The sequence below is a fragment of the Sciurus carolinensis genome, chromosome 17 (assembly GCF_902686445.1).
Source record: "Sciurus carolinensis chromosome 17, mSciCar1.2, whole genome shotgun sequence".
NCBI classification, from domain to species: domain Eukaryota; kingdom Metazoa; phylum Chordata; class Mammalia; order Rodentia; family Sciuridae; genus Sciurus; species Sciurus carolinensis.
Window position 1 is genome coordinate 32,275,624 of NC_062229.1, and position 22,685 is coordinate 32,298,308.

The window sequence follows — 22,685 nt, forward strand, 5'->3', positions numbered from 1 at the left end:
TACAGTTTGGTTGTGGTTCTTTTAGAGGACTGCTATTTTTATAAACAAAGTTTTGTAAGCTTCACCATCTGGTTATAAGATTTAAATTTTAAAATGTTTTTATTCTGTCATTGACACATACACTCAACTCACACTTTAGACAGAAGCTTGTTTTTCTTTGACAAGTATACTGGGCATCAATATTGAACTTTTGCCCATGCCATTTTAGAGCCAAAGGTGCCAAGAAAACAAGTTCTAGTCTACATTGTCTCCACAGAAATGGGAGTGGTTGAAATGGCCAGGGGCTTGAGGCCTTAGGCCCCTATCTTTGTTTTTGACAGATTTTTGTTTTGCCACATCTATTTCATATATTGGGAAATCCATAAGATATTTTTATTTTTACACAGATTAATGGCTAAAACATTTACAAGTGGAGCCTGATTCAGAGCAGTTGAATCCAATCCTCCCCGTTTCAAACTAGGAAAGTGGATGGCAGAAAAGTGTTTCCCAGGTTATAATGTCATTACTTTCCACTGAGTCTACTCTGTAAGTTAGCTAACTCTTCAAGTTAGCTCCTGCTGTTACAGGCAGTATTGGTAAGGTCAAGTCTTTGAGTTTGTCCCTGATTGGTTTCTTAGAGGACATCTCTGAAATGGTGTAAATGGTATCCACAGAGTTGGCAGAAGTATGTGGCTTTCCTAGATCTCCGTCGCTACAAGGAAGGAATCTAGGGAAACACTTAAAATCTATGTCCTGTTGATAATAATGGAGTAGGGCAATCTAATCTGAGGTCCTAACTTGATGACTAAAGTGGAGGCTGGTGGTGCTATATTCTCTTTAAAACAATGCCTGTCCCCAGCTGTGGTCTTTGTTGACTGATAACAACTCACAGCTGCCCCTTTGGCCAGAGAATTGCTTTTTTGCTCCTAGGCATCACTTCCCAGGGAGGTCCTCCCCCAATGTTGCCTTTTCCTTGGGATATTCTGTAACTTTTGACTGACTGACAGGGGGATACAAAGACCAGGCTGGGCCTGAGGGTGGGTCAGAGCTGTGGTGCAATTCATGCTACTGAGCTCCAGGAGAGATCAGACTGGAGCCAACTGCAGTCAAGACTACTTCTTTGCTTAGCACCTTCCCTTGCTCTGTCCTGCTGTCTTTATCCTGAGATCTGTCTTTCCCTCGATAAATCACATGTATTAAAATCCCTGTCTCAGGCTTTTAGGGAACTTGACCTGAGCTTATTATGAATACCTTTCTGTAATTCATCCTTTCCATTTACACACTCCTGTGTCTCCCCACACCTATTTGTGGTGAGTGGAAACATGCTGGATTCACCATTTGTTACCTTAGTGTGGCACACATTGATTTGCTTTGCTGATTTTATGTATGTAGAAAATAACATCTATAACTGATTTTAATTCCCTTTAGGGGAAAACCAGCTTTTCAGGTGGTTAATGGACCACAAGCCTGAGTGGAAAGGACGTATTAACCAGAAGGATGAGGATGGCTGCACTGTCCTACATGTTGTTGCTGCTCACTCCCCAGGATACCTCATCAAGCGTAAGTGGCAGCACTGTGCTGGAGGTGTGGTGTGGGCTGGGTGGTTACAGGCATTAGAAAACCCACATAACTCACCACCACCTTTTCCCTTCCCATCCTGTAGCAGGCTCAGAGGGCTAACCTTTCCCTTGAATTCAGCATAATTGGGATAATAAACTGTATATAGAAAGAAGGTGGGGTGAGGGGGAAGAGTTGCTGGACTCACTTATTCTTTGGCTTTGAGTGGCTTCTGCAGGCTTGAATGACTCAAGAACCTGGGCTCTGGCTGTGTTTGTTCTCCCACTCATTGCATGTTATAAGGTGCTTTATTTTATGCCAGATTTGTGTTAGCAGTGGAGTTTAACTTTGAGCCAGACAATAGATGTGGTCTTGCCTTCCTGGCATTTAGAATTTAAAACAGAAACTGTAACCTTCCATACCTACTGGGGCCAGGAAGGCCACATTGAAGAGAGGCTGGCACATACAGGAAAAAACTGATTCTTTGGACATGGACATACTTAGTTTGTGAAATGAGAAGATGTTCACTCTTTAGAGCTCTCTGATGGCGCTGATTTTTCCTGAAACTCTCAGGCCACTCAGTCTTTGTTTTCTGTTTTGGAGTATACATTTTTTTTTTTCATAATGGTAATGGGCTCAGACTCAGCAGAAGGGCGGTGACAGGGTGTCATGGGGAGCTTGTGCTGGTGTGACCTGAAGCTGGTCATAGGCACCAGGCTAAGTTGTCATTTTCTAATGGCAAGAGATGGAGGGAATATGAATTTAAAAAAACAAAACTGTGATATCTCTGATTTTCAAATCTCTGATCAGAATTAAACATGCCTAAAAAAAATTAATCATGCCTGTGGAATAGACATAGCCTAAAGGACTCCTTTTGGTGACCTCTGGTTTGGTGGGTCCTAGGAAATTGCAGCAGGTCTCAAAAGTTCCCTTTTCAGCAGGTGTCAAGAGGAGCTGGTGAGTCTTATTTCTCAAATGTTATTCCCCACTGAAAGGGGACCTAGGACCTACATGTGGGACAACAGAAAGGGTGTCCTATGGATTTTTTCAAGATTCCTCAAAATATAATTCCTGATTATATAATTCACCTGTTTAATGCATATAATGTAATGCTTTTTAGTAAATTTGCAAAGTTGTGCAGCCATCATCACAAGTCAATTTTAGAACATTTTTGTTAGCCCCCAAAGAAACTCCACATCCATTAGCAGTTATTCCCCCTTTCCCTACCCCTCCAGTCCTAAGCAACCACTGGCAATCTGTCTCCATGAATTTGCCTTTTCTAGATATTTCAGGTCAGTGAAATTGTATAATATGTAGATTTGGGGGACTGGATTTTTTTTCACTAGCATATTTTCAAGTTTCATCCTTGTTTTAGCATGAATCAGTAGTAAATCAATTTTTTTTTGATCCACTGAGCTACATCCCTTGTTTTGTTTTAATGTGTTTTATTGTAAATGTTATTAAGTAGCTTGCATTATTTTTGGACAGTTGGCCCTTGTGAACTGTGAACTGGTATGTGCTGACCCCAGCATGCCGTTGTGCCAAAGCTAACATTCGCTTATTAATTAATAATTAAATTCTATGCTACCAATCATTGTGCTCTTCTCACATATTTCAGCACTGCAAATCCTCAAGAAAAAATATTTCCAGTAAGGACTTTGATTGGCAAAGAAATATATCTAAGTTTCCTGTTATCCATGTAGCTTGAGTAATTTTGGGGTGTTTTATAGACATGTTATGCCTTCAGTGCTAAATTGGCAAGCATTCCAGTTTTAATCAGCACTGTCTAATGCAAGTATAATGAGAGCCACATATATAATTAAAAATTTTTAGTAGCCATATAACAAAATAGGTGAAATTAATTTTGATAGTATACTTTATTTAACCCATATATCAAAATATTATTTTTCTTTGTAATTAATATAAACTTACTGAGACATTTTCCATTTTTTAACTTTTGTATTTTAAAATATAGAATGTATTTTACTCTCAGTACATTAGAATGTGGATTAGCCTTATTTCAGGCATTCAGTAGCCATATGTGGCTAGTGGCTACCATATTGGACAGCCCAAATTTATTTAATTAAGTAATTAATTTAAAAAATGTATTTTAATTTTAATCAACATGTAATAATTGTACTTATTTATGGACATACAGTGTGACATTTCAATGTATATAAATAATACGTAATGATCAGATCAGAATAATTGGTATATCTCTCACCTCAGACATAAATCATTTCTTTGTATTGGGAACATTCAGAATCCCCTCTACTATTGTTTTGTAATATTCAATTAATTGTTGTCGATCATGGTTATCCTGCTGTGCTAGAACATTAGAAGTTATTTCTCCTAACTCCATCCCTCTCTTTCTCATATCCTTCTCAGGCTCTGGTAACCACTATTCAGTCCTTCTTTGGATCAGCTTTTTAGTTTCCAATATGTATTAGTCAACATTCTCCAGAGAAACAGAACCAATGATATATATATATATACACACACACACACACATGTATATGTATATATATCAAATGTATATATATAGCATATATAATTATATAAATATGTATGTAGCATATATAATCATATAATATATCATAATTATATATCATATATAATTATATAAATATCAATGATATATCTCTTTGTAGATATAATTATTATAAGAGGGACTTTATTAGATTGGCTTACATGATCAGAGGATGAAAGTCCCACAATGACTGTAAGTTGGATAGTTAGAGAAATCAGTAGTTTCTCAGTCCAAGAAATAGGAAGCTTTGGAACAAGAGAGGGGCCAATGATGCAGACCCTGTCCCAGCCCAAAGACCCAAAACCCACCTGGAGAGCCATTGGTGCAAGTCTGTATTGAAAGGTTGAAGAGCTTGGGCTCTGATGTCCATGGGTCACAGCATCAGAGAAATGCACCCACTCTCAAAAGGGGAGTTTGAACAAGAGCCCACTTCCTGCTTCTTCTTCTGTTTTGTTTCATCTGGGCCCTCAGCTTATTTGATGGGGCTGCCTATATGCAGGGTGGATCTTCCCCACTGCATTCACTGACCCACATACCAATATTTTCTGGAAACACCCTCACAGACATACCCAGAAATATGCTTTATTAGTTCTCTATGCATTCCTTAATCTTCTCAAGTTGACAACCAAAATTTTCACAGCCTGTGCATGAGAACATGCATTATTTGTTTTTCTGTGACTGCGTTATTTTACTTAAACTGCGTTATTTTACTTAATGTCCTTTGGATATGTCTGTGTTGCTGAAAATGATAGAATTTCATTCTTTTTGTGACTGAATAATATTCCATTGTGTGTTTATTCATTTGCTTTATCCATTCTTCTGTTGATGGAAACCTTAGTTTATTCCAGATCATGCTTATTGTGAAAAGTGCTGCAGTAAGCATGGAAGTGCAAATGTGTCTTTGACATACCATTGCAATTAGTAGTGGGATTGCTGGATCATATGGAAGTTCTATTTCTAAATTTTTGAGGAAACTTCAAACTGTTTTCCATAATAGTTATATTAATTTACACTCCTCAAACAGTGTATGAGAGTTTCTCTTTCTCTGTATCCTTACTAGCACTTATTATTTTTTTGCCTTTTTTATAATAGCCATCCCAAATATTGGGTGAGATGTCTCATTGTGACTTTGATTTGTGTTTTCCTGATGATTGATGATGTTGAATAGTATATCATATACTTGTTGGCTATTTATGTATCATTTTTGAGAAATGTCTATCATGCTATTTGCTGATTTTTTAATTGGATTTTTTTTCTATTTAGAGTTTGTGTATTCTGGAAGCTAATCCCTTGTCAGAAGAGTAGTTTTAAAATCTCCATTCTGTATGTTGTCTGTTTACTCTCTTTACTCTGTTGATTGTGTTCTTTGCTGTACAGAATATTTTTAGTTTGATTTAATCCCATTTATCAATTTTTGCCTTTATTGTTCATGCTATTGAAGTCATATCCAGAAAAATCTTTGTCAAGACTAATGTCCTGAAGTGTTTCTTCTCTATTCATTTGATAGTTTCATAGTTTGGGGTCATACATTTAAATCTTTGAACACTGCGTTGATTTTTTTTTATATGGTGAGAGATAGTGATCTAGTTTCTTTTGGCAGCATATGGATATCTAGTTTCCTCAGCACCATTTATTGATGAGACTTCCTTTCTCCAAAGTATGTTCTTATTTACTTTGTTGAAAATTATTTGACTGCAATTTAAATATAGTTCAGGGTTCTTTATTCTGTTATGTTGGTCTCTTAAGTTTGTGTTTATGCCAGTATTGTACTGTCTTGGTTACCATAGCTTTGTAATATGTTCTAAAGTTAGGCATTGTAATCGTCACAGCTTTGTTCTTTTTGCTCAGGATTGCTTTGGCTTATTTTGGTTTTTCAGCAATTCCACATACATTTTAAGATTTTTTTTCTATTTCCTTGATGAATGTCTTTGGTGTTTCGATAGGAATTGCATTGAACTTGTGGATCACTGTGGACATTTTAATATGGACATATTAACAATATTAATTCTTCCAATCTATGAATATGGGATATCTTTCCATTTTCTAATGCCCTCTTAAATTTTGTTCATTACTGTTTTGTAATTTTCATTGTAGATATCATTCATTTCCTTGGTTAAATTTGTTCCTAGATTTTTTTGTAGCTATTGTGAATGGTATTTCTTTCTTGATGTAGTTCTCAGCAATTTCAATATTGTTGTATAAAAAAGCTACTTATTTTTACATGTTGATTTTTGTATCTTGTAACCAACTGTACTGAATCTGTTATTAATGGTATCAGGCTTTTTTTTTTTTTTTTTGGTGAAATCTTAGGTTTTTTCTATATATAAAATCATGTCATCTGCAAATAGGGATAATTTGACCTCCTTTTCTATTTGGGTGTTTTTTTATTTCTTTCTCATCTTATTTCTGTGGCTAAGACTTCTAGTTCTGTATTGAATTAGTGGTGAAAGTGGGCATCCTTGACTTGTTGTCTTAGAGGAAATTACTTCAGCTTTTCTCTGTTCAATATGGTATAGGCTGTCCCTAATGTTTAAGGGTTTTTATCATGAAGGGATGTTGAATTTTATTGACTTTTTCTGTGTCTGTTTAGATGATCATATATTTTTTCATTCTTCATTCTTTTTTATGTGGTGCTGTATTATGTTTATCAATTTGATGTGACATATTTATTGATTTATGTATGTGATGCCTCCCTGGGATAAATCCCACTTGGTTTGTAATCTTCTTGATGTGTTATTGAATTAGATTTGCTAGTATTTTGAGAATTTTTATATCTATGTTATTGGGGATATTTGTTGCTAGTTTTTTGGTTGTTATGTTCTTCTCTGGTCTTTGTATCAACGTAATGCTGGCCTCATAGAGTGGGTTTGAGAAGGTTTCCTCCTTTTTAATACTTTGAAATAGTTTGAGGAGAATCAGTGTTAGTTTTTTCTATATAAGTGGTAAAATTCAGCAGTAAGCTTCTGGTTCTGGGCTTTTTTATATTATTTTTTTTTGTCAGGAGACTTTATTTCCAGTTTAATTTAGTTAGTTGTTACTGATCTGTTCAGGTTTTCTGTGACCTTATTGTTCAGATTTGGTGGGTTTTGTGTGTCTAGAGATTTATCCATTTATTCTAGGTTTTCCAGTTCATTGGTATATAGTTGTTTGTAATAGTTCCTAATGATCCTTTGTATTTCTGTGGTTATCAGTTATAATGTCTCCTCATCTTTGATTTTATTTGAGTTGTCTCTCTTTTTATTCTTGGTTAGTATAAAGTTTTGTCTTTAGCTTTTTAAAAACCATTTCTTTATCTTGTTGATCTATCTTTTTTAATTTCTATTTTGTTTGTTCCTTGGGTTATATCATCAGTTTTTTTTTTATCTTTGTGGTTTTCTTTTTATTTTAAATGTTTTTATTTGCTATCAAATTTCCTCTTTATACTGCTTTTACTGTTTCCCATAGATTTTCGTATATTGTGTTTTCATTTTCATGTGTTTTAAGAAATTTCATAATTCCCTTTGATTTTTTTTCTTTGACTCACTAGCTGAGTATATTGTTTAACTTTTCTTGCATTTGCCCAATTTCTAAAGTTTCTTGTGTGTGTGTGTATGTGTGTATGTGTGTGTTACAAGGGATCAAATCTAGAACCCTGTCTGTAGATAGGCAAGTGCTCTACTACTGAGCTTTAACCATAGCCTTCTTGTTTGATTTCTGGTTTTATTCCTTTGTGGTCAGTGAAAATACATGCTATTATGTTATATTTTCGAATTTGTTGAGACTTGTTTTATGGCCTAAAGAATGGCAAATGTTCATGTGCTGGTGAGAAGAATGTATTTTGTGTATTTTGCAGCTTGAATGAAATGTTCTGTACATTTCTGTTTTTCCATTAAGTCTATAGTATAGTTGTAGAAATATGATTGGAGGGAATGGCAGAGGAAAGCTATTCAGCTCATGGCAGCCAAAAGCAGAGAGAGTGCACGTGCTCAAGGAGGCAAGGACAAAATATAGTACCCAAGGCACACCCAGTGACATACTTCCTCCAGCCTTGACCCACCTGCCTACAGTTACTACCCACTTGTTCATTCAAATTATTAATCCATCAAATGGATTACTCCACTGATGAGATTACAGCCCTCATAATCCAATCTTTTCACCTTTGAATATTACTGCATTGCCTAACACATGAGCTTTTCAGGGAACATTCCTAGATCCAAACCATAGCAATATCTTTTGTTCCTTTATTCCTCTCTTCTTGTTTATCTTTGTGGTTTTGTGGTTTTTATGTATTTATGGGGTTTGATTTTTCTTCTTTTTCTCATTTGTGTATGTTAGTTTTGTGCACTACTGAGTTTTGTACTACTGTGTTTTCATTATGGTCATTATCATTGTTTTGTTTCTAGTATAGGACTCCCCTAAGCATATCTCTCCCCTTCCTTCCTTCCCTTCTTCCATTGAACCCAGGGCCTTGCACATGCTAGACCTTAAGTATTTCTTGTAGGGGTCCATCTGGTGGTGATGAATTCCCCCAGTGCTTGCTTGTCTTGGAAAGTCTTTATTTCTTCCTCATTTATGACAGATAGCTTTGCTGGTTGTGGTATTCTTGTTGGCAATTTTTTTTCTGTTAGAACTTATCCTGTCCTGTCCTATAAAAGTTCTGTTAGGAAAATTGCTGTTAGTTTAATGGGGATTTCCTTATAAGTAACTTGATGCTTTTCCCTTGCTTTTTAAAAGAATTCCCTGTCTTGTTATTTTGAGAGTTTGATTATAATATGCTTTAGAGAGGATATTACTTTTGGAGTCGGGGAGTCCTTTGTGCTTCTTGGACCTGAATGCCTATGTCTTTTTCAAGATTTGGAAAGTTTCAGCAATTTTTTTGTTGAATATATTTTGTGTGCCTTTCCCTTCTCTTATCTTTTGGGAACACTCATTGTGTGAATGTTTGCTTACTTAATGGTGTTTGACTGTCCAATTGTAGCCTGTTTATTAGAAACAATGAAACCTTTCCAACTTCCTGAAAGTTGAGAGAATAAAGGTGAAGTAAGGAGAGCCCTTTCTCCATATAGATGTATACACAGGCTGCCTCCATGGCCTCTGCTGAATAAGGCCTCTCAACTCTTACAGGCTACTTCTCTTCCTTTTTCCTTCTCTTTCTCCTTAACTCCTTTCCTCTTCCTATTTTTTATCAGGGAATTTAATTATTTTATTTAAAAAAAACTTATTTTGAACTAATTTGAGACTTACAAAAATTTTGGCAAAAATGGTTTTCCTTATGCTCTCACCTAGCTTCTCAAAATGGCAGTGTTATATAATCAAAGTTTAATTGTCAAAATCAAGAAGATAACATTGATATAATACTATCAATACTATACAGACCTCATATGAATTTCACTAGTTTTTTTTCACTAATGCACCTTTTCTGTCCCAGGATCTCGCATTACATTTAATTTCCTCCAATCTGTGAGTTTGTTGGTCTTTCCTTGTCTTTCATGACTTTGATCCTTTTGAAGAGTATTGGTCAGTTATTTTGTAGACTGCCTATCAGTTTGGGATTATTTTACATTTTCTTATGACCAGAATGAAATTACACATTTTGGGTAAAAATAAAGGAATTACCTTGTGTTTTCAGAGTATCATATCAAGAGATTCATGATGTCAATATGTCTTATAAGGTTAACCTTGATTTTTTTGGTTAAGGTGTGATCTGTTGAATCTCTCCACTATAAAGTAACTAGCTTTCCAAATTATAGTTAATGAATATATTGGAGGAGATACTTCAAAACTTTGTAAATAATCTTATTTCTTCTTAAAGTTTTGCAGGCTAAGTATAGTATCTGTTGGTGGATTTTGTCAGTAGTGGTTATTACTTTAATCTCAATATTAATTTTTGTCTTTTTTATTTGGAATTCTCTTGTAATTAAGAATTGTTCCTTCTGCCCATATATTTATTTTATTTTTTAAAATTTATTTTTAGTGAGAAGCATTTTTATTAACTACATTTATGATTATTGAATCATTTGTTCATTTATACTTACTTTGTTTTTTTATCTTTAGCCTTAGAACATTGAGTCAAGGGACTGTTCTTTCCCACCCCCTTTATTGTGGCTATGTTAGTTATTTGTAGAATGCTTAGGCTTTTTTTTTTTTTTTTCTTTCAGTATTTGTCCTATATCTTGTTTTTATTTCCATCTTATTGGTTTGTTTGTTTATCCTTGGGGTATGTAAAGAGCATGTGAAACATTGTCGGGAGGTTCAGACTTTCTGGTAGTCTGAACTTTCCAAAAGATGTATTTTGGTGGGTGCTGATTGTTATGATGGTTCTGTTGGTTCTGCAGCAGAGTGATTTGAAAAAATCCTAGGAAGGCAGAGTCTCAAGGAATCAGCAGAGTTGGGCAACAGCAAACCCAAACCTAGAAATGATCATCTTCTAGAATTGAAGATGTGAGGATGGGTAAGGGCTTGTTCCATCTAGCTTGGTTATAATAGGGTACTCAACTGGTTTAGGCAAGAAAGGGAATTTATTGACTGTTGTGAATGAAAAGTCCAGAATTTGGTTTAGATGCTTGCTGCAATGGTGTCTTCAAGAATGTGTCTTACCTCTTACCTCTGCTTTCTTCTGTGCCAAGTTAATTGTTAGTCAAGCTCTTTTTTAGTTGAAGCACCAGAACATTCAGGCTTACTTTCTGCCAATTTGTCAATCTCAGCCAAAGAGGGGATTACCTCATACCTTCCAATGGTTCAGTAAAAATACTATCAATATTCTAATTGACCTGACTTTGATCACATGCCCTCCATGAACCAACCACCTGACTAGAAGGATGGAACTGTCTGATTAACTAAGTCCTAGTCAGGTGGTAGTTCTTGAAGGCATGATGGGACAGAACCAGCAGGATGGAATGATTTGACTAGCGAGGTGGTGGTGAGACCTTTGCCCCTTGAGCTAGTGGGTCGGACAGAACCTGTAGGTCAGAATGATCTGATTGGCCAGATGCTGGTGTGGTATTAGCTCTTGGACCTGGCTTTGGAGTGGAGGTAGAGTATGACAGGTCTTTGTTTCTGTCTGGTGTTTATTCTCATCAAATCAGGTAGGCTGAGACGGAACAAGAGGCACTTTTCCAAAGGAAAACTTTTCCCCCGCCTCAGGAAAAGAGGGAATGAATACTGGCCAGGCAAAAAATTTTGTCAGTGGTCTTCGGATTTTGCTTCCTTGTCCCCTAAAATAATTTTGAAAACCTGTGTGCCTCTTTACATGTTTTCAAGTTGATATCTGGAATTTTTAACATGGAAATGGAAATCTAAATAATTACAAGAAAGGATTATTTTTCAGAATTTTTCTTATGTTCATATTTTAAAATAGAACATCTTACTCCTTACATATAATAATGTAAATGTCACAGAAATTTTATATCCTTTAACATCCATTTTAAATATTATAGACAAGCTCTTTAATAGTAAAAAATATCAACTGTGCATTCCTTTTTTTGGATCTTTCCCATTAACTTTTCCAAAAGATGTTTTCCTAATATATTTTATGCTTGAATACCTTATTGGTCATCCAGTATTAGTCTTCTGGAACAAAAATACTCATGTAACTTTAAATGCTAAAACATTCCTGTGATTGTCAGGTTCTAAGGGTTAAATATGTTTTATGGATTGAATTATGACTAAAATTATTACCACAGAGCTAATCAAAGCATAAATATAGTGAATGTTTTTATAATTATTAAATGTAAAAATAAAGTTTTAGAGGAAGGTAGGGGTGGATTGCAGTGCCTTTTAAAATGGGCTTTGAAAGCATCAGTTTTAATTGTCCCTTCCTTTGGGACATTATAATATAGTAGTTATATTAGTTTTCTATACTGTGTAACAACCATAAACATAGTGACTTAGAACAACATCCGTTTATTAGCTCACAGTTCTATAGGTTAGTAGTCTGGTGTGAGGTGAGTGTTTCTGCTCATTTTCTGGCAAGACTGAAATCAAGCTTTTAGCCTGAGCTATGTGCTCATCTAGACTTCTAGGCCTCTTTCAAGCTTATCGGTAGAACTGGCAGGGACTAGTTCTTCCTAGATTTTTGACTGAGGTCCCTGCTTCCTTGAATGGTGGTCAGCAGAAGCTACTCATAGCTTCTACAGGCCACATACATTTGTGCTATGGTCCCTTGTATCTGCATACCTGCTGGGGATTTCTTATGCATCAAATCCCTTTCATACTGTGAATCTTTGATCTCTTCTCTTTCAGACCTCTAGAACTTTGATCTTTAGGACTCATATAATTAGTTCAGGCTGATCAGCATAATCTACCCATCTTCAGGTCAACTGATTTGGGAATCCTAATTACCTTTTCAGAGTTTCATTACAGTAGCATCTAGATTAATATTTGATTGCATAACAGGGCAAAGGTATTTTTATATCATGGATCAGGAATCTTGGTGCCTTAGAATTTTGCCTACTCCGGTAAGATTCTTGATGGGTAGAGAAGTATGAGTTAAGTTTTGTAAAGTGAGAGATGGGCAGTTGTGACTAGGAAGATGAGAAAGGAGAACACCATAAGCAGGATGGTATTTGGAATAAAGATGTCTTGATGAGTTTTACTAAAGATTATGTATAGAAGTTGAAGATCAGACATTAATTTGTTTAATTTGGTGCAGACATAAGCCTTTGTGCACCCCCAGGGATAGACACGTTCCATTCTGAAAACTGTTGCATCTGTGATCACAGAGTCACCTTGATGGTTGGCAAATAAATACATCAGAGCAGCAAATGGAGCTTACAGCCAGAGATTTGGAACTGGGAGGGTGGTAACTGACAACAACAACAAAAAAACCTGATTGTCAAAGCAGTTGCTACTTTCTTCTCCTGTCCCCAGATAGGCTTTTTTTTTTTTAAAATCTTTTCTGGAACAATATTCTGTTTCCTTTCTAGGGAATAAAGAACTGAAGTCACAGCTTGCTCTTATCCTTACAGCTGTAACTGTTGCCTAGTAACCAGATTCCCCCTCTCCTTGCTTGTTGCCAAGGAGAGGGGAGAAAGGTAGAGAGGAGCGCACTTCTGAACCTCTTAAAAGCTATTGTCCTTCCCACTCCACACAGGACTCCTGGCTTTGGAGAGTTGGGTGGACTGCCCTAAGCTAGCAGTTTAGGTTTCTTAAACAGAAGGAGCCTGATTTTTTTTGTCCTGGGCAACTGGGAGGAAGAGCACTCATGGGGACGTCTCCTTATGGAAGGAACCATGACAGTCCCCCCTTCTCATTTTGGCCTGCCCTAGGACAAACAGAGGATGTGCAGATGCTCCTGCGCTTTGGGGCAGACCCCACTCTGCTGGATCGACAATCTCGGTCTGCTGTGGATGTCCTGAAGAGGAATAAGAACTTCAAAGCCATTGAGAAAATCAACAGTCACTTGGAAAAGCTGGCTACATGTCCTAAGGACCTATCAGGTACAACTCCGTACATTAACTTTTTTGGGGGGATAAAACTGGTTCTGTGATATCAGATACAAATCAGTTTATCTCTTCTTGGGATGCATATATGGAAGTGAGACCCCCTCCTCCCCAATATTCAGAAAACTTGTTTACTTTTTTTTGGAAAGATAGAATGGGACAACTCTTACTTAGAGAGTATCTATGACATTTGGGAACTTTTCCAGATCTACCTCTGGACAGTATAGGTAATTTTTTTTTTTACACATGTACACAGTAAAAATGTAAAAAAAATTTATACAGAGTAGGAGATAACAAAAATCAAGTCTACTTCTCGGAAAAAAGTCACTGCTAACAATTTAAAATATACTTATATCTCTATTTCTTGATTTATTGATTTGGGTTAGTCTCTATTGACAGACTCTACTGAATAAGATGAAATATTTGACTATGTCAGTCCTACTTGTTGAATTTGATCTGGAAATGTTACTTGTATCATTTACATTCCATTTCTTAACTCTGAGCTTTCCATGTTTCATCTATAAATTGATGGTAGCATGCTTATATAAATGTTACTCTTTCTACAACTAGTAGCATGGCTGGACTCACAGAAATGAGTCACTAAATGTCCTGAAAACTTTGCTTTTTACATGTGATACTCCTTAAGCATCCCAGTTTAATGAAATGTATTTTTATGTTTCTTGTAGTTCTTGCACTTGTGTATGATTCTCTGTTATCTGCATAAGTTTCTTTCTTGATCTGCTAGATAGTAAAAATAAGTTTTTCATGAAGGCAGCGTGGATGGTAGACTTAACAAGGTTTTGAAAATGTCTTTATTTTATTCTCATTGATGGATAACTTGAGTATAGACATATTATATTTCATTGGTAGTAAGTTGTACTTTCTCCCATTTTATTACCTTTGTAATTAGAATGAGTTTTACAACCAGTGATATGTGGAAGTTTTAATGGCAGCTTTTTCTTGTGTTCAATCTGTGGTATCTTTTGATTTATGAAATACATATATTACCTTGTTACAACTTTAAAGAAATTGTTTCATTGCCTTCTATTCCCACTTTATACTGATGAGAAGTCTGATGCTAATCTGATTTTTTTTTCTCCTTCTAGAATTTTCTCTGTCCTTGAGTTCTCAAATTTCCTTGAGATGTATCAAGATGTGGGTTCTTATTCATTATTCTTGTTTGGCACCTGTTGGTCCATTTCAATCTGTCTTTCTTAGCTTAAAGAAATTACCTTTTATTATTTTGTTTCTCTCCAATGTTTCTTTTTTCTCATTGCTACTACTATTAAATGGACGAGTTTCTTGAATTACTAATAAATGTCTCTCAACTTATGTCCCTAATAATTTCCTTTTTTTTTCTTCCTAGATTTTTAACTTGGTCTTTAGATTTTCCTTTTATAACTCAATCTGTCCATTGCTACACTTTAAAATTTGAGTTATCATAGTTTTAATTTCTAAGAATCTCTTTCTTGTTCTCATTGTTTCTCATTATAGCAGCTTATTCTTATTTTGCATTTATCATATCTTCTTGAATCACATTTAAGAATATTACTTGTGGACTGGGGAGATAGCTCAGTTGGTAAAGTGCTTGCCTTACAAGCACAGGGCCCTGGGTTTGATCCCCAACACGGCAAAAAAAAAAAAAATAATAATAATAATAATATTTGTATACATATGCATACATATAAAGAATGTATGTGTATGTATGTATGTATGTATATCTCTTTTTATCTATCTATATTTATTTATTTAAAGAATGTTCTCGGGCTGGGGAGATAGCTCAGTTGGTAGAGTGCTTTCCTTGCAAGCACTAGGCCCTGGGTTCGATCCCTAGCACCACAAAAAAAAAAAAAAAAAAAGAATGTTCTCGTTTCTTCCCTGAATGATTTATGTTACTTTTAGGGTTAGCTAATTCCTTTTCTTAGTTCTATTTTGTGCTGTTGCTTTTCTTTAATCATCTTCTGATCTTTATATTATTTATGTTTATGAATGAAATAATAGCTTGATCAATACTTATTAAGTGGATAATGTTAATGTTCTGTAGTTATTTGAATTTGTTTCTCCTGAAAAATTCCCTCCCAGAATGGGTGGGAGAAGGCAGTCTGTAGGTGGGGTTCATCAAGGTGGGAGGCAGTCTGACGTCTAGGGATTATTGCAGTTGCCAGAGTATGGAAAAGTTTTATGTAGGAAGGTTGAAGCTGCTTTTCATTTAATATACCCCCCACTGAAATTTCCCCATTTCAATTTTTCCTTATTTATTTTAATATCATCTGTCCTTTCCATGAGGCCATGATGATGAGGAAAGAGAAATGTATTTGTAGAATTCTCTTTTTTTCCTGTGGATGTTCTTCTCAAGCTGTGACATATCATGTTTAGTTTTTGAATGATCTCATGTTTTAAGGAATTATGATTTCTTCTTGAGGTTATGTAATTAACAAACCATTGTGAAGCTTTCTGAGAGTTTGTGTACATGATGTCAGTTTCAGAATTGTTTCCCCAATTTGAGAAATTTAAAATAACCACACAGATTCCTTTGCCAATGAATTTCTAGGTTTTAAAATAACAACAAAAATAGAACTCCTAGTTAATGGTAGGAAGTGGCTGCTTTGTAAATTTATCTTTATAAATTTTGATTTTAATTCTTAGAATAATAGGTATATTTAGTGTTAATACTTCTTAGCATATTCATTCATGTAGTTTTAAAGTTTTGATAATTTTCTTGTATAATAGAATCTTTGAAAAAACGTCTCATTGAGTCAGTTTTTTTTTTTTTTTTAACCCCCTTTTGTGGGACTGGGTGGAACCCAGGGCCTTGGATATGCTGACAAGTGCTCTACCCCTGAGCTACACTGGCAGCCCTGAGACAGGTTCTGGATCTCACTTTGTTCGTCTTTACCAGTTAAATCAGTAGCCTGTGTTTGGATCCAAGAGAAGAGACTCAGTAGAAGAATCTCAGCCTGTCTCTACTCATTACAGTTCAGCTGTATTTGCTTGGCAGAAAACCATGCATGAGAGGAATGTGCACCATTTGGCTCATCAGGTAACCTGTGATGGCAGTGGATGCAGTTAAACCTAAAGCCCCCAGTACTCCTTGGCAAACTTGTTGGATGTTTGAGTACTTCAAAGTTTTCTGAAACACTGACTATTAAGATTTTCATGACAATGCTAAAGGAATATTGAAAGATTATAGAGAAACAGTTAAAAGTGAAAAGAACTGATACAAATTTAAAAAGAAGAGGATGACCATAGTAAGGAAGGACTAGTAAGTTGGAGCCTTCCTATATTTCTTGTAGTTCTTCTAACAGCAGAACCCTTGTAGAAGTCAATCTTCAAATATGATCTCTGTGGGTAATGATCTCTGAATGGGAGAGACATTGTCCTAACTGTCACTGTTCCTTTATACATCCATATGGCTGTATATAGTTGTAGTATACATTTTGTTTCTAATAGTTTGCCTGTTGCACAAACTTCAAAACCTAAGGTGGTACTAGGAGATCTTTCTAGATCATTACCATGCCATATAATTACATAAGATGATGGAAATGTTTTGTATTTGCTGTGTCTGATATAATAGGCATTGGTTACATGTAGCTGTTGAGCAGTTAAAATGTGTATGTCTTTTTTATTAGTATTTATTTTCCCCACTTTTTATTGGTTCATTATATTTGTACATAATGGTGAGATTTGTTGTTTTATATTTGTACAAAATGTGTATGTCTTGTGCATCTAAACAATTGAAAATTTTTCTTTAATTAACTTTTATGTAAGTTAGTGGCCACTGATTGGACAGTATAGTTTTATATACTTCAACTGCCAAAAGGCCTTTATATCCAGAGTAGTATAGTAGTCAAGAAAATGGTGGAAGGTGCCCCAAGAGCCATGGGAATGAAGATGGATCTACTTTATTTTTATGGACCATTGTCCCTTCTCATCTTCATTGATTGAGGGGACAGAGGGAAATATTGTCTTTGGAAACAGCTGCTACTGGGGTATTTGTACCCTTATTCCTGACTAAAAAGTCTCACCCGACAATTTTAACTTTTTATACCTGTGGTCCTGAGTGCAGCATCTTTTAGGATATGAAGTTTTTGCACTTGGATGATAAATGAGCATTTCAATTTCATACTAGGATTAAAGATGCTTTCTTCTTTGACCCTTTCTGAGGATCTCTGTAACCCGTTTTGCTGATAACAATGGTGCTGATCTCTTTCAACAGGGTTGTCTTTGGCATGGAGGTGAGAAATAAAGCTTGAGAAATAAAGGATCTCGTGGGAAGATTTCTGGTTCTCTAAACCAGAGTTTTTCCAATGTGCTCATGCACACAAATATTTGGGAGCCTGTTAAGATACAGATTTTGATTCAGCAGGTTCAGGGTAAGACCAGAGATTCTACATTTCTCACAGTGCCAGGGAATGCCAGGGAATGCCAAGGACCACTTTGAAGAGCAAAACTTTTATCCTAAATAGTCAAGATTATAGATTATTGCTTTTACTTGCCTTTCATGGCCACCAGCAGATGGCATCCATGTCCACTTTCACCAGTAGCTGTTGCTGCTTAGCTCTTAAGACCAAGAACAAGCAGATTGGAGCCTTTGTGTTACTATCACTTTGTCTTTTCAAGTGAGCTCAAGAGTAGACCTCTGAGGCAAGCTGATGTTTTTTGCTCCTTTCTAGTTAATGTAGATGTGCAGTTTTGATTTAAAGGATATTCAGTGCATTTTCTCCTTTTTATAAGCCTGTGTTTTCATTTGTTTGGGAAAATGTGGGAAATGTAGGAAAGAAAATACTAATTTTCTCTTAAGTGCACCTGTTAGGAAAATTAATATATTTGGGATTTGGTCATTTAGTCTAATTCTATACATTTATAATTATAACATTTTTATTTTCTTTTATAAAAATGGAATGTCTATATTAATTTAACTTGATCAAATTATGTGTAATACAACTTATCAGTTTGCCTTTTATACCTTAAAAAATATTTGGGGCAAAAATGAAATAATTTATTTCATTTTCCTAATATTTCTCAGCACTATTTTAACTTCAGAAGATCTCTTTAATTTTTAATTTCAAATTTGCTTAAATATATTTTTTAAATATGGCCATTATAGAAAATTATACAAATATAGTTCTTTATGGAAACAAAAATTTATTGTAATTACACTTTGGCTTGTTTTTATTCAGTTTTGTTATTGTTCAGTTAATAGTCATCTTTAAAAAAAATCTGTGATTATAATGCATAAGCAGTTTCATAGCCTGATGTTTCTTTTGTCTCTTAGTAAGCTTGTAGAAAATTTAGAAAAAAAAAATTTAGTATAATAAACAAATCACGCCCCCCCCCCACCATCTTACTATTCAGGGACACCATTTGTCTTACTTAGAACTTTCCTTCTATGCATTTTTAGTTATCAGAAACATTCTCTGACTTTTTCCCCCTAAAGTCTGGAGGTTTCTCTAATCTGGAACTGCCTTCTTAACTATCTAAACCATGTAATCATGTATTTATTATACTGCATCTGATTATCTCTATTGTCAAGCTTAGCACATTTCTGTTCATTTTTACGTGACTTTTGTACTAAGCTAATTTTTCTGGGGGATGAGTGATCTGCCTGAAAAGCTTTTAATGGCATGGTACAAGGGGGCAAACAGCAAGCTTCCCTCAGCTTGATAGTGAAGGAAATTCTTCTTTTACCAAAGGCCCTATTTTTTTTTTTTTTTCTGTACTGTAAGGTTTTATTGTTTTCTGTGTCTTCATAGGTATTTTAGGATGAAGGTAGGAGGCAAAGTCCAGGGGTGCCAGCCAGACATCATTCCACTACCACCCACATGTTTTCTGTCTCAGTATGCTTCTAGTTAAAGTGATGTGGGTTCTCATCTGGCAAAGTTACCTTCTTCTCTTCTTTGGAGTAGTGTAGATCCTACTTCTGCCTGGTATCTGAAACTCTCTTGATTCAATGGCAATGAGTGTTTGCCCCAGAAGTTGGTGCATGGATGTTTCTGGTGTGCTGATTTGATTTGTTGAAATGTGATCCAGGTGTGCATCAGATAAGGCTGGAGTTCCTTCATTGGATTCCTTTTACCATTTCTGTGCACTTCCTAACCTTTGTGTTTCTTCATTTTGAAAATTCAGTACCTAAGACTTGTTTTGTTTTCAAGGACTATCTTTGGACTTACAGAGCCCATTTGGCTCATGCTCCTTCAAACCAGAGGTGCCTGGGAATTTCCATTTTCCATTGCAGCCTGTGGGCAGTGACTGATAGATGTGAGAATATGAAAACTCTTTCCAGTTACCTTACATAGAGACAACTCTGAGGTGTGAGTTACACTCCAGAAATCCCCTGTGGGATGAGGCAAGGCCACTCTCTGTGGGACTTTGCTTGAACTCACACCCTCAGTTGGAGTCCTCTTCCACTTTTCTCTTGCTTCCTTACTCCTTTGCTGGTCTTCCTCCTTAATAAACTACTCGCACACAATTCCTTGACTCTGGACCTGCTTCTGAGCAGCCTGTCTGAAGATAACAATGCTTTTATTGTTTGCTCTCATTTTCAAATAGTCCATCTCTTTTAATATGTTTGCACTTTGTTAGAACACAACACTGTACATTAATTCATCTCTTTACAACCATGAGAGCAGTTCTACTGTTGAGTCAGGCTCTTTTCTTTTGGTGAGAAAGAATGCACACCTTTGCTCTCCTATCTGTTCAGTAAGATTCCATTTAGACTAAGAATGCTTTTTGAGGGTGTAATTCAGTTTTAACATCATCAGTAGGTGTTTTGTCATCATGACTGTTTACTTGAATAAGTTGAATCAAGGAGATAATTGTCTTCCTTGGCCAGAGAGATGACTCTTTACTTAAAGTGGCCTTTCCAGGTTGTCAGTAAGGGATACAAATTTGAATGGTTTGCATATGGTTGGATGATGCCATTGCACTAAGCCACCTTTCTACTGTTACTTCCCTGAATTGTTTTATTAGTTATCTTAACAGACTACCCCAAATTTAATGACTTAAAAAAAGCATTTATTTAGCTCTTGATTCTGTATGTCCACAATTTAATCTGGGCTGTTCTTAAAATCTTAATTGAACTCCTTCAAGTGTCTGCAGTCTTTGCTGATCTTGGTTGGGCTCTTTCACATCTATGAAGCCTCAGATTGGATAACTGATTTCAAGCTGATTTCTCTTTGTTCCATACTGTCTCTTATTCCCCAGCAGGCTAGCCTGAACTTCTTCTTATGGCAGAGGCTGGGTTCTAAGAGCTAATAGAAGAATACAAAATTTCTTGAGGCCCAGGCTCAAAACTGGCACAAAAATCGCATCTACCGAAATATACTAGTCATAGCAACTCTATAAGCCAGGCCAAAATAAAAGGACTGAAATCCACCCTTCTTGATGGAAGGAGCTGCAAAGTTATGTTGCAAAAAATGTGAATACACAGAGGGGAAGAGAATTGTGGTTATTTTTGCAATCTACCACAGCCGCAATCTCTGCATTCAGAAGCATCACGTGGTGGTGTTTTGCAGGACTCATCAGTGGTGATGGACCCACTAGTGACAGCGACACTTTCCGGAAGACCTCTGAGCAACTGGTGCGGTACATGAATTCAGGAAACCGGTTATTGCATAAAAACTTTCTGAAGCAGGAAGTAGTTCAGAGGTTTTTGCGCCTCCTTTCTTCTCTGCAAGGTATTTTTCTTCACAACATTCAGTTGTGTTAAAGATGATCTGTGCCCATTAATTTGCTTTTCTAGGAACTGGGGATGTTGCTCAGTGATAAAAAGTAGGCTTAGCATGCATAAGGCCTGGATTTAATCTTCAGTGCCTCAAAATCCAAGACCAAATTCAACTCTAATATCTTTTAAAAATTATTCTCTAAAAATAAACGTCATTCATCTACATCTAGAACATTTAAACAGCACAGAGAGTTCTTCAGTGAAAAGTCTATCTAGGTTGTATGATAGAGAAAAGTCCCTAAATTCCATCCCCAGAGGCAACCTCTGGTACTAGTTTTTCATGTAAACTGTCTTATTAATTATTCTTTGCAGAGGTAGTTACTCTTTACATATCACAGATGTTTTTTTCTATACATAATGGCTAATGTTGGAGTATAGGTTATTGTAGAATTGAATGTTAATTTTTTTCTTTATGAGGAAACCAGGAAACTTTCCCCAGAGAACTTTAGATGATAAACTTTAGATAATTATGGCATGTTCTAGGAGTTCTAAGTTTTTGAAATTTAGCATTTAAAAAACTGACATTTCAATAAGACTGAGATGTCTCAGTTTTACAGAGCGCACAGGAAGACATGACCAAAGAGCCAGAAATGCTTTTCAGGATATATAGCAGATCCTAGTATTTAAGGCTTGAAGTTGTTGTTTTTTTTTTGGGGGGGGGGTTACTGGGGATCGAACCCAGGGCCTTGTGCTTATTACAAGGCAAGCACTCTACCGACTGAGCTATCTCCCCAGTCCCAAGGCTTGAAGTTTTGAGTTTGAGTCTTAGTTCTACCACTTGCTTGATCTATGACTTTGGTTCAATTACTTACCTCTTTAAGCTTCAATTTTGTCATCCTGGACTCAGCTGGGGAACTAATCTCATGAGATAATGTATAGATCATTTAATCCAAAGTCCTCTACATAAAATGTTAATACTCATTAGCTTTTAGGGTGAGTTGAATAAGTTTCCATTGCAATATTGGACTTGTTTTCTTGTATATGAAAGAAATGGGTCAAAGACAAATGGCACACACAAGTCTCTTGGATGAGCCCTCCTTTTGTGAGATCTATTAGATGTGAACATTCTGTACAAATCACATCTAGGGATCCTCTTAGTTTTGGACTTAATGTCATCTGACACATGAAGTCATTCTTTTATACTAACTTAGCGTTATGAAAATAAAACTTGACCTTGGTCAAAATCTTTCAAGATGGGAATGTTATATCTAGAATGTCCTTTGTTTCTTAGGGTCTGTGTTCCTGAGCTTCCTTTGTTTCTCTTTGGGGGATCCTGTGGGTCAGTGTGGGATCCTCTGTCTCTGGGTAGGCTCTTTCCCTTTTTCTCTGTGTTCCACACTCTTGTGTCTTTCCTATTCTTCCCACAGCTTTCCTCCAGAGTTAAGTCTTGAATTTACTTAACTCTTTTGTCTCTTTTTCTCTCCTCTTTGTGTCTTTAACTGCTCATAGAATGGGATGTTGATAACTGTTTCTTTTG

The 22,685-nt window shown here is 35.9% G+C and overlaps 1 protein-coding gene across 2 annotated transcripts in view; it reads left to right on the forward strand.

The window, feature by feature from the left end:
- The window catches only part of Trank1 (tetratricopeptide repeat and ankyrin repeat containing 1), a 96,426-nt gene that overhangs the window by 38,424 nt on the left and 35,317 nt on the right, over positions 1–22,685 (forward strand). For both annotated transcript variants that reach the window (XM_047531907.1, XM_047531908.1), the window contains 3 exons: positions 1,408–1,539; positions 13,312–13,482; positions 21,000–21,161. In XM_047531907.1, coding sequence (XP_047387863.1) covers positions 1,408–1,539; positions 13,312–13,482; positions 21,000–21,161 — 465 coding nt within the window. The remainder of the gene's footprint in view (positions 1–1,407; positions 1,540–13,311; positions 13,483–20,999; positions 21,162–22,685) is intronic.